General features: G+C 46.5%; 1 protein-coding gene across 1 annotated transcript; it reads right to left on the bottom strand.

Moving 5' to 3' along the window:
- Nucleotides 1-217: 217 nt before the first annotated feature.
- Nucleotides 218-12855, bottom strand: LOC100541966 (ubiquitin carboxyl-terminal hydrolase CYLD-like). The gene is made up of 15 exons (XM_003205328.4): nucleotides 12752-12855; nucleotides 10501-10960; nucleotides 9377-9658; nucleotides 9083-9158; nucleotides 8251-8471; nucleotides 7904-8057; nucleotides 6146-6284; nucleotides 5413-5523; nucleotides 4425-4516; nucleotides 3764-3830; nucleotides 2801-2933; nucleotides 2468-2576; nucleotides 2151-2269; nucleotides 1675-1894; nucleotides 218-1054 (listed from the first exon to the last, which is right to left on the bottom strand). Exons 2-15 carry the CDS (start codon nucleotides 10954-10956, stop codon nucleotides 870-872), a joined length of 2364 nt encoding a protein of 787 aa, XP_003205376.2. The 5' UTR covers nucleotides 10957-10960; nucleotides 12752-12855; the 3' UTR covers nucleotides 218-869.
- Between the last annotated feature and the right edge of the window lie 66 nt (nucleotides 12856-12921).

Here is a 12921-nt window from a genome sequence, read left to right as displayed (position 1 = left end):
AAAAAAAAAAAGGGTGCTTATTCTTCCATTTTTGCCCTTGAAATTCTGTTCCTGTTATTTGGTGCAGATCTCAGAAGTGGATGGGACAGCAAGTGCTAGAAATAAAGTTACAACACCTCACATCCTGCAGATTTCACAGGATGACAACACATTGGAGTCTCATGCCCACCTTCTGCTCCTCTGCCCTGTAATTTTCCCAAATTTGTTCCTACAAAAATAACATTTTTTTAAAAGTGTATTTGCAGCTCAAGATATCTAATTAACCTCAGTTTGATGGTGGGTGAAAGTGCCGTAGATATTAGTTCTGGATAAGGGAAGTGAAGACAATTCAGAGGCTCGGCTTTAGGTGTGGGATCAGATCCCAGACCCCGAGAAAAACTACTTTCCTGAGACATCTCAACTACACAGTGCTTTTCTCACTCTTCAAGTCCATATGGGAAAGTGCTACATGGGGCAGAGATGTGATCTTCCAGTGCCCTTTGCAAACATGAAGGGTTCACGTTTCCATTAAGAGATGCTGGTCCTCGGTGTTGGAAGAAGGAAAGGATGTTGGACAGGACTCTGAGGTAGAGCAGAGTTGCAGAGTACCATATAGGAGGAAGGCAGGTTAAGGGAAAGTTGGAAATAATGAATTTGAATGTAAAGAATTCAGTGTACAGCTCTGCAGGCAGTACAAACTATTGCTGCATGAAACCTGGCACTGGATTTACAAAACCAGAGGGGCTCACACAGCTCAATACAGATACTGTAAGAGGTAAAAAGAGGCAGAGGTGTGTGTTCAGTGCACTAGATTTAGATGCTTTCAGAACTAATGAGTCCAAGCTCGTATTTCTGATACTGTGCTGATACAGTACCAACACAAGGCAGCGTCACTTGTACAGTGCCATCTTCTTGCTCTGGTACATGTACATGTAGGCATCACAGAAGAGGCGTTTGGCCACTCCGTCCATGTCTCGGGGCTGCTCCAGGGCCAGCATGGCCAGTGGCAAGTCCAGGTATTTGGCAACTTCAGGGCACAATGTTACAGTGGGGATGTTGAAGCCATTCTCACCACCTAATCCAGAAGGAAGGAGACAAGTTCAAAGCATGTCCCAAGGCATGAGTACCTACAGTGCCTTAGCTGAAAGATCTGGAGGTCAACACCACCACTGGGCAGGACAGATCTGTCCTATTGTCCTTGCAGCCCACATAAGAAGTCCCTGGTCTGAACAGAGCCAGAGGACAAGACCATTAGGAGCAACTCATATCTCCGTGGGCTGGGCCTACACTTCTCTGGAATTGGGTTCTGCTAGAAGTAGAATCCTAATGCATGCAGGTGACTTCAGAAGAAATGAAGCTGTTACTTCCCCAACAACACTCACTCATCCCAAAAGCTTCATGCTCCCTTCAAGCATAGCACAGAATCTTCCAAAATCATCCACCTGGATGCAGACTGAGCAAGGCCCACATGATGTGTGTTACAGAAACCCACCATATAAACTCCTGGCTCCTATCAAAGCACCAAGCCTGTCACTTGCGATTCATAGTTAGAAGAGACCTCCAAGATCATCAAGTCCAACCCTGACCCATTCCCATCATGCCCATTCAAAGAATTATTAAGGTTGGAAAAAACCTCCAAGATCATCAAGTCCAACCCCAACCCACCACCACACACCCATTTAACCATGACCTCACCATGCCTGTCAGCCATGCTGTCAAAGAACATCCAGTGCTCATTTTCGGGGCCATATTTCACGAAGGAGACGTAATGGCTGGTCTCGATGCATAGCACTGCAAAGAGCTCCATCTTCTCACGGGGAACCTCCTGGCTGCCCCGGGAACTCCGGCGACGAAATTCTTCTGGGACGTGCAGCCTGGTTGGTTTGTGTGTTTTGCGTCGGTAGTGGGAGTGAACCTAAGGAAAGGCAATGGGGTGGCACTGCTGAGCAGGCAGAACTGAAGCTGGCCTGCTGGGAAGGGGAGCGTGCAGAAGTCAGACCTTCAGTTTATTCTGCACTCAACTGCCTCACGTGCAGTTGGATCCTCCCCAAGGAACAGCAGTGCATTGCAGGCTGACAGCAAGAAGCTTAGAGGGTCCAGCAGTTGGTCTGTGCAGGTTTGGGTGTTCATTCTGCTGGCAGATCTCATGAGCACCCAAAGGAACTTAATACCTGTTTGGAGCAGGTGCTGCAGAACTGCTTCAGACCCGTAGGTGAGAATATTTTGTCTTTGAAACACTTTGAACACTCCCAGGTGGCAACGTCACTGCACACACAGCACTCTCTGGGACCTGCAGAGGCAAAAGTGGTGATGTCTCCTCTTGGTCTCACCTGGAATCTCATTTATCCTGTCAAAACTAAGCATTCAAGGTAGAGGAATCCCACCATGATCCCACCTTAGCTCCCTCCCACAACTCAAAGTGTTATCTCTTTGACACCTGGTTGTTCCCAGTCTCAGCTGTCAGTTTCACCATCACCCAACAACTTACTGTCCAGCAGCAGATCGGTGATATCCAGCTCTAAGGAAGGGATGATCTTGCTGAACATTTTATATTCCTTCCCAAATCGTGGCATTTGAATAATGAAGCAAGATGGGATCTGGGAAAACAAAGACAAACAAGCCACCATTCCAGCAAATTCCAGAGACTTTTCTCTCCATATTGCTACTGTGAATCACATCCCTTCTCAAGTCACACTCAGATTTCCCAAAATATCTCTTAGGTTGAGGCCAAGTATCCTCCTGCTTTGCTTTGTAAGATGCACCAGACCCACTGTAGATTTGCTGGAAGACTACAATGTAGATGCAAGGAAGCTGGGCTCACCTCTACTAGCTTCAGATCTGAAGACAGGAAGGAGTGTTCCACCAACTGCTGCACATCAGGAACCACTAGGTCCTCCTGTTTGTCCATAAATATTTGGTAGCAGTAGCAGTCCTGCTCCTTCTGGGCTCCTGACCTGCAAGGAGTGGTCATGGGGAATGCTTACCTCGTGCCATTGTGAATCTCCTTATCCAACATAGCACGGCGTCCTGCTCCCAATGAGCATAACTTAGTTTCCCCTCTTCCATATTAAAGATATTTCAATTTTTTTTTTTTTTAAACGAACCACAATCAGAAAACTTCTTTTTTAGATCTATTTAGAAAGGATTTCCTCCAGATGACCCTCTGCAGGGGGGCAGCAATACAGAGTCTCCATTGTGCTCCACCTCTCTTGAGCACTCCACAGCCTCGGGGTTGACTGACGTCTCCACAAAAGAGCACAGAAACCCAACAATTCCCTTCTATGCTCCCAAACAGCATCGTTATTTTTGGCTTCCTTCAGCCTCTCATCCTCTTTGTAGAGTCCTGAAAAAACTGGGACTGCATCCACAGAGTCCCTTTTTGAGAACTGTAGGATCTGAGCCAGATTGACAGCCTGGACACATCCCAAAAGCATCCAAAAGCACTGAGGATGAACTTTGTATTTCTCAAAGCTCTCCCTAAGGATGACATGACATTTTTCATCTTTTTTCCAAAGGAAAAGCCTCCAGGCAGAGCTTAGAACTTGTTTTGGATGGAACCACTTGGGACAAATTGACAACAAATGATCAGAGGTAAATAACCAATGAGACAAATAAATTGCGCTCAATTAGAATTGTAGAATCATTAAGGTTGGAAAAGACCACCTAGATCACCTAGTTCAACCATCCACCTGCCACCACTATTGCCCACTACACCATGTCCCTAAGTACTACATCTCTGTGTAGTATTGGAAATGAAAAAAACTGTGTGGGAATGGGAACTTACTGCAGTCTCAAGAGTGGCTCTATTCCCAGGACCTGATGCATTATGAGGTTCAGGAACTCCTCCGGATCTGGAAGGGTAGAGAGAAGCAGAAGTCACACCACAGGAGGAACTTGCCATACTGTCAAGTAGATATGAGCCAAATGCTTGACACTGGGCAATCTGTTGTACAATACCATTGTTGCACATGGAGAGAAATGTGATGATTGCAATCAGAGAGGTTGACTTAAATTACAAGCATTTTCTGCCTTATTTTAACCAAACTACAGCCTTTGGGGAACCCCAACTAATTTATCAGGGCTCAAAGAGAAGTTGACCATGGCAAAATGGACTCTGGCAGGTTCACCAGGGACAGATATTTCAGGGCTAATTCAAAGATTAAAGGTCAAGGGAATGCCTCTTCACAAAGTTCATCTTCTCCCCTCCTGGCAGCAGCTCGACGGTGGCAGAGATCCAGCAATTCCTCTCTCTCCATCAGACTTCAGGACAAATGTCAGTTAAAAAGCACATTGATATTTTCAGCTTTTAAGAACTCTTGCATGCACATTTTTACATAAATGAGCAGCACAGCAGGCAAATCAATGTACGTGCATGGGAGAAGCACACAATTAAGCTGTCAGCACACATAGGAGCAGCCTAGAGAAGTCTCCAGAGAGCACATTACCTTTCTCTGCACTGGTAAAGCTTGAGCATTGGCCCTTCTCAGTTAGCTGCTCCCTCAGGTGCATCACACTCCTAGCCATTACAAAGCCATTCCTGGAAACAAGAAACAGCTACAGATGATCTCTGCAGTGTATTTGTTGAATTACTGCAACAGGCTGCCCATGGAGGTGGTGGAGTTACTGTCCCTGGAGGTGTTTGAGAACTGTGGAGATGTGGCACTTGGGGACGTGGTTTAGTGGGCATATTGGGGATGGGCTGATGGTTTGACATGATGGTCTTAGAGGTCTTCTCCAACCTTACTGATTCAATGGTTCTATGATACAAACTACAGTACTACACACTATCCCAGGGTTGTATTTCTGCAGGCAGTGCCAGGGCACTGACCCCAAAGAGGATGCTAATGTCTTATTCTTAGGCAGAAGCAGCTCTCCATGCCTCTCTCACACCTAGCAAGGGAGGATGAGAAAAAAATGGTATATTTAATACAAAATCCAGATAATTTAATTGCCATGCTATGGTCTACCCATATCCAGCCTTAAAGAAAATGGCTGATTAAGGACATGGTTTAATGGGTGATGGGTTGATAGTTGGACTTAATGATATTGGAGGTCTTTTCCAACTGTAATGATTCTATGAGTGGAAATGGTGGGGATGAGTTGATGGTTGAACTTGATGATCTGAATAGTTTTTTCCAACCTTAGTGATTCGATGAGTGGTCAAGGTGGTGATGGGTTGGCAGTTGGGCTGGATGATCTTAAAGGTATCTTCCAACCTCAGTGATCAATGATTTTGAGCAAGGAAACCTCACACATGCCGTGGGAGCCTTACAGTCAGGGGAAGAAAACAACTGGAAGAGGGGCAAGAGAGAAAGACTTGGATGGCAGGAGACACCCTACAAGTAACCCTTTCCCAGGCACCTTCTGGAATTGGAGGGCAAAAGTTATCAAAACAGATGGACAACTTCCAGCATTCCCACATACTGCACTCACTTTCGGAGCGGGTTCACGATCTCATCCCGCAGAATGTTCTGGACATTCCTATCACACAATGGGAAGGGTGTGAAGAGCATGGAGTCCAGCACGGATGTACAGGAGAAGAGGCTGTGAAGAGAGAGCACCGTCTAAGTCTGAGGGGTTTGCAGAAGTGGTTGGAAGCAAATTGTGCTTAGTGGCAATCAGTGGCTTTCATTTTCAACAATCCATGCACGCAATGACAGAAGTGTGAGTGATAGTGCATCTCCACAGTGAGATAAACCACATCTGGCTTAAGGGATGCTTGGAGTAAGCAGGGAAATAGTTAAGAGAGAATGAAATCTCGTACTTCGCAGTCAAAACTGCTCATGGGGGCACCACTGAGTCCTTTCCTCTCCAAACAGTGCTGCACAGTGAAGCTGGGATCTCCTGGGTGCTTTCTTTGCAATGTTTCCAGCCACTGTCTCCAGTGGCAGTCAGCGTGGTCCAGTCCAGAGAACTATGATATCTCACCACCCTGCACGATAGACACACAGAGTGGTACTCACAGGGGTACTTGAGTGTCTGAGAACCTCATGGATTACAGGAAAGAGACCAAAAGGCTGCAAACATTGAGGTTGCACCTCCACACAGTTACATTCTGCTCTACGCCAGGTCAATTTCCAGCCACCTTGGAAGCCTGCACTGCAGGGCACTGCCCAGTTAAGAAGTAATCATTTAACAATATGGCACTGCACAAGCAGGCACTTACCTAAAGAGTGCTGCATCCATGTAGCAGGAATTGCAGTGGCCCTGGATCCCCTTCATCCGTCCTCGTAGGATGTGCACCGCTTCTTCATTCCTTAGAGGAGGAAAACTGAGCGGAACGTGGGGAACATCTTCCTTCTCTCCTGCAAGAGAAGCAACAGAAGCAGTTCTCTTTAGCTTCCCACTTCATCTGGGTGCGCTCTGTCCTTCCCCAGTGCCTCAGAGCTCTGCTCTACTCCTGCTGGGACTGAACCATGCTGGTATGGAGGTTTGTCCCTTTACTAATTCAGCTACTGGAAATGGAGACAAAACTCAACCTTCCTCACCAGAGGAATTGCTATTGCTGTGCCCTAGCAATCCTCAGTTACCCTTACAGGACCCTTCCAAAAAGGTATACTCTATGATTCAGTGATTCTGCTGCCTCCACCATCACTATGCCAAGTATAACAAAGACAAAAAGAGCCACAAAGAAGCTGGTGTTGGGTTCCAGGCAAGCTTGGGATCTCCCTGTGGAATTTCCCCACGTCACTGTGGGATGTGGTTTAGTGGGCATGGTGATGATGGGTTGATAGTTGGACTTGATGGTCTTAGTGGTCTTCTCCATTCCTAATGACCTGATGATCTTAGTGGTCTTCAGTCTGAACGACTCTATGAATCTATGAAAGACATAGAGTATAAATCCATGAACGCCCAGCCTCAGAAAGCAGACTTGAGTATAAATCCATGAACGCCCAGCCTCAGAAAGCATGTAGAAGCTCAGATGCATTACAGCTTGGATTCATCTGTCTGCCCTTGCCATGAATGAGAAGGATTTATGTCCTCAGCCCTACATCCTCTTACTAACTCCATCTTCCAAAGTAGCTTTCTCAATATGGTCTTTTTTCGGTTTCTCCAGCATTCTTCCCTTGTAATCCAATCCCACTTTTTCAGCAGGCCCTTAAGACACTTCATTGTCCCTACTCTCAATTTTTGGGCAGTCTCTATGAGAACTTTCTTTTTTCTTTTACAGTGATCTTATTTATGTTTTCTAAATGGCTAACTTATTGTCTTCTCTGCTCTCGGAGATAGTTCTTTCTATTAAAATGAAAATAATGACCTATTCTTCCCTTTGCTGTCCTGTGAATGTCTTGCCACATCAAGCTTTACATTAAAATGGATTTCATACTCTTCCTTTCCAAGCTCCCCCTAATTTCTCCAGGTACAACACCTTGACTACCTGACATCCTGGCCATAGTTACTGACTGCAACTCTCCAGAGCCATAATATCCATAAGATATGGTAGTGTATTTACTTGTCACATTCAGTTCTCAGTAATCAAAGAATATCCCAAGTTGGAAGAGACCCATAAGGACCATCAAATGTAATACAAGACCTTTTCTTCTGCCTTGAAAGCCACAGGCAGGAAAGCCCCAAGCTGCTTGCAGCATTCACAATGCCATGCAAGAACTGTTGCTCTAGGCTTTGCTGTTGCCTCTTAACATTTTCTGTTGGCTTCTCCAACGCACCCATGCCACAAATGCCTCATTTTCAGAGCCACTAGCAGCACCTTGCCTTAGATTCAACACCCACACTACTCTAATCTACATTATCCTTGTGTTCAATTACTTACTGTCTCTCACACTTGCAGGATATTCCCTACAAAGACCATCTCACTATCCTGAAAATGGACATCTCTTGGAACACTCAAAGAGAACGATGAGCATGAAACCACCAATTAAAGACACTGCACACGAGGGGTCTCCCCTCAACCCAGAGAGCTTACTATATCCTACGAGGCTCAGGTCGCAGTTGCGCGAGCACTGGAAGCGAACGTCGGGCTGGCAGGACTGCAGCTTCACAAAGATGCCACGCTTGGGAGCACAGTGGAAATAGTATTTACCCAGCCATTCGCCAGCAGTGACTCCTTTATCTTCATCCTAAGGATAAAAAGCATTGAGGAATGACAAGGGAGCAGGTTTCCTATGAATCAAGTGCAATCCATCACAAGGCTATTTAATATCTTAAAAAGCTATGTGCAAATTCGGTGCTGTTTTGATGTTTTTATTTACTCTGGTTATGTTTTAAACCTGTTGACTCCGCTTGCAGGATTCACAATTATTCTGTTCTTACCAGTTCAACTCCTGCCATTTTGTGCTTGGTGTGGGGCAAGTACCCCAACCAGCGGATGATTCCCGACACTTGGTTCCCTTTGTCCAAGGTGATCTGGACCATGGAGTTCACCTCCAGGGACGGGTTCACACCTTCACACTCATCTCCGCTCTCACCTATCTGTTGTTTCATTTGTTTTGAGTGTTCCACTCCCATGTCAGACTCAAACGGTGGAAATAAATCTAATGGGTAGGAGAGACAGAAAGTCACCTAATGACAGACACCTCTACATGTCACCATCATCTTCCTAATGCCAGGTCTGTTCTGAAATTATAGATCATATATACAGGGGGTTGTCTTCAGGTTATTTTTATGCCTTTAGTGAGATGAATCAACTCAACAAAGAGTCTAATGACAGCTGTCCCCAGTCTGGCCATGGGATATCTGATCAGCATCTCTTTACGGCAACAGAGAGCCCACCTATTTGTTGCCTTGTCCAATGACTCACACCATTGCTGCTGGCATCTGAGCCCTCTTGAGTTAATCAGGCATCAGGATGAGGCTATGCTCCACCCTCTACAGCTAAATTAAAGACTCTTTAGTCAGTAGTGCTCTCCATCCTAGGAAATATTTCTGTGCTGTGATCAGACGTTTCTTCCTGTTAAATGGGAGAACGCAGCTCTATTTGCCTAATGCAAAGCATGCCATTCAGAACTTGAGACATTTCCATGGACCTTTTCAGCTCTCTGATTTAATCAGCTGGAATTAGGCTGAAGCTTTTGTTAGACCTGAAGAAATAAATGCTAAATCCACAAGAACGTGCTCAGGACAGATACATCTGGTAATAACCTACTTTGGGAATGTAAGTCTTCCTTCACAACAGAGTCCATAGGAATCTCTCTGAAAATGTCAGTTGTTCCTTCTTCTTCCTGAAAGGAAAGAAGAATACACCAGCTAAATGGTCAATTAGTCACAAGGCATTCCTGGAATATGAACCAATTTTCCCAAACATGCCCAAAGAGTCTGCATGCAACATTATATCTCTTTTGGATGATGCTTTCACTCCTCTTTAAAGCCTTAGTATTATATAGATAAACAATCAAATGAAAAAGAAACCAACAGGAAAAGACAGTGAGGCTGGTCTTACCGGGCAAACTTTAACGAACCATTGGGTTCCCTCCCTGTAAACTGCCATTGCTATTCCTTTTCTGCGGACATCATCCACATAGAAGCTCACGGCATCTCCCACTTTCACAGGAACCACTTCTTCTGCATCCACCTTTGGCTTCTGCTTCCCATGGTCATTATCCAGCGTGGAAATGAATTGGATTCTGGTGAAGGGCAGGAAGATCCCGCAATTCGGCTTACACTTGAAATACTCAATGCCAAGATAGGATCCATCGCTGCGCCCTCTGTTTTCACCCTCATCCTGAGAACACGGCAGAAAGTTATGTCACATTGACAAGCACAAAGGGAAAACAAGCAACTTGCTTTGCTGTCAGTTGTTCAAGAAATGCAGCATGGAGGAATATGGCTAGTGGGCATGGTGGGGAATGGGTCAACAGTTGGACTTGATGATCTTAGTGGTCTTTTCCAACCTTAATGATTCTATTAGTGGTGGTGATGGTCTGATGGTTGTTGGGCTTGATCTTATGGTCTTTTCTAACCTCAATGATTCTGAGTGGGCATGGTGGGGATGGGTTGATGGTCAAACTTCATGATCTTAGAGGATTTTTCCAACCAACCACTAAATCAGGCTGCCCAGAGCCACATCCAGCCTGGCCTTGAATGCCTCCAGGGATGGGGCATCCACAACCTCCTCGGGCAACTGCATCACCACCCTCTGTGTGAAAAACTTCCTCCTAATATCTAACATAAACCTCTTCTGTCTCAGTTTAAAACCATTCCCCCTTGTCCCATCACTATTCACCCTCATAAACAGCCATTCCCCCTCCTGTTTATATGCTCCCCTCTACTGGAAGTACCCTGCCCTCTGATCATCTTAGTGGCCCTCCTCTGGAACCGCTCCAAGGCAAAGATGCCTACAAGCACGGGCTGCTCTGAACCAACAGCCTGCTCCCCTACATCATACCTGGTAACAGCCAACTGGCATCCAGAGTGACCCTGTGTTCAATGCCAACCTTCAAGGCTCTTGGTGCAGACATTCTGCTTGGAGCCAGGAGGAGCTGGGCAGGGCATGAACCAGACCACACAACCATTGTGGTCCTTTTCAACCCAGGCCATTCTATGATTCTATGATTATCCAGTTACCTGCAACTCCACTCCAAAGAAGAATGGGGTCAACGCATTCAAAGTGCTTTTCTGAATGCTCCCAATGTAGCGGATGACGCCGGGGAAATGTTGCCGGTCGACCTCCACCATCACTCTCTGGCCTGGCACGGCTTGCAGAGCTGCCTCAAGGTTCAGCCTGTCCAGGAAGCAGTTCAAGCGCTCATTGTGGCTGCTAATGCTCAGGAGGAAGGCGGCCATTTCCTCACGCACAGGCTGCAGGATTTCCACACTGATGGTGACGGTGGAGCTGTCATCCAGCATGATGGCTCTCAAGAAACGAGTTGGGGGCACGTCGGCAAAGTTGCGCAGGTAGCTCCTCTCAGTGCAGTAGCACATGTTCCCAGCTTGGAAGTACTTGCTGCCATAGGCACAGTCTTCTGTCAGGATGTAATAGCAGTTCCCGTCCCCTACTGAAGGCAGGAGGCTCATCGTCATTCCCCTGGGTGGTGAGAAATGAGAGAGGGGTGACAAACACAAGTTATCTCAGAACATTTCAGAGGTTTTTGAAGGTCTTGACCACAGCTTTGTACGCAAGCCCCATCTAGTTGGGTTTTGAGTATCTCCACAAATGGAGATTCCAGAGCCTGCCTTCTGCTTTTTTCCCACGTTAGATTTCTTGCAGCCTAACCAAAATAGGAAGTCTGGCTCTGTTCTCCTGTGATATACTCCCAGCAAGAGCAGCACCTTGCACGTCCTGTTCTGTACAACACTGCACAACCGGTTCTGTCTCATTAAGCTTTGCCTCCTGCTTCCTTTTGCAGCTTACTTGCATGAGCAGGGTGAAGGCTAAAGTAATTGTAAAATTCTCCAAAGGAGTGTTCTAGGCTGTAAACAGAGTTCTTCAATGTTAAAGCAGATAAATATTCAAAACACACTGCAACTACCTCATTACAACGTTAAAGCACTAAGATGTCCACTTTAAAAATACACATATTTCTAAAAAAAATGAAATATTTGGAAAAAAAAAAGTACAATTCTGCATGTTTATAAAAATTCAAACTCAATGGTTTTCACACAATTTACGCCCCTCCCTTCCCTCATTGGTACCATTCAGAGACAGGACACAGATTTTTTGTTACAACACAAAAAAGAAGTGAGCACACAGACTTCTACGTCCTGCAAGTGGACAGGTCAACCCGACTGCAGATTGCCAATAAATAAGAAATGCTCTTCTTTCCAGGAATTGGTGGCATCAGGAAGACGATACTAGTGTATTTTTTTTATCTCTACATACATCCATGTGTGTAGAAGATGTACATTATTCACACAGAATCACAGAATACCCCAAGTGACCCACAATGATCCAACTCCTGACTTCATGTTGTTTCAACTTCATGTTGTTTTGTGTACCAAAATCCCCTACTATATCTTCTTTTATCTCAGATTTTCTCCCTTTTTTTTTCTTCTGCAAAGACAATAAAGTTCACCGTGCACTCAGTGCTGTCAGGTGAGGAAAACTGGATGAAAGCACTTCCCGAACCTCTTTAAAGCACACCATATTTGCAATACACTCCCAGGATAACCAGAAATAAAGGTGCATTCAGATCATTTGGTCTGAAACTCAGTTCCCTATGTTCATGAAGAAAGCGCTAGGCTATTCAAACTATGTGGATTTTAAAGCGCTAAACTGAGGTCTCCACTTCACTCCATGCCCCACCAGCATAGGAAGCAGTAGGAAAGGAGGGGGTGTAGGGTCTCAGCGAGCAACCCCAGAACCTCCATGGGGAAAAGCCATCCTGGAGGTGGGCAGGGGGTGATTTTGCTGAGGACGGGGGCTCCGGGGGCTCCACTGACCAAGGATTTGGTCAATGGGGTCCCACTTGGGGTCTGCCCCATAGCAGTTGGGTATTAAGTGCTGCGATGGAAAGAGGGGATGGAGACACCGTGAGGGCCATCCTCAGGGAATGCAGGGCCGGTGGGAGGAGAGGTGAGGGGGGGTGAAGGTCCTGTGGTAACGATGGGGGAACAATGTGGAAAGATGGCAATAAAGGAAGATAATTGGGTGTTGGGGCCAATGGGGATGAGGGAGACAATGGGGAACAGTGGGAGGGGGGCAACGGGGATGAGGGGATAAGTGAGAGAGAGGGGCGGGGGTTCCAAGTGGGAGGAAGCGGAATGGGATAAATAGCACTGGGGGATACTTGGGAGTGCCGAGAGGCCCCACTGCGGCGGAGTCCCCTCTGAACGCCTCCCCCCAGGCCCGGCGTCCCCTCTTTCTCCCCGTTCTCACCACTGCCGCCGTTCTCTTCCGCATCGGTACCACCGAGCGGAGAAGGAAGTGGGCAGAACGGCACTTCCGGTCCTCTCCCCTCCCCAGCCCCCGCTCCGGACCTCCAGCCAATAGAAAGCGGCGGTGGGGACACAGGAGTCCAATGAGGTGGAAGGGGCGCTGTTAGTCCC

Source organism: Meleagris gallopavo, chromosome 3 (genome assembly GCF_000146605.3).
Source record: "Meleagris gallopavo isolate NT-WF06-2002-E0010 breed Aviagen turkey brand Nicholas breeding stock chromosome 3, Turkey_5.1, whole genome shotgun sequence".
NCBI classification, from domain to species: domain Eukaryota; kingdom Metazoa; phylum Chordata; class Aves; order Galliformes; family Phasianidae; genus Meleagris; species Meleagris gallopavo.
Note: the sequence above shows the minus strand (reverse complement) of the source record. Positions and strands in the feature narration are given on the sequence as shown.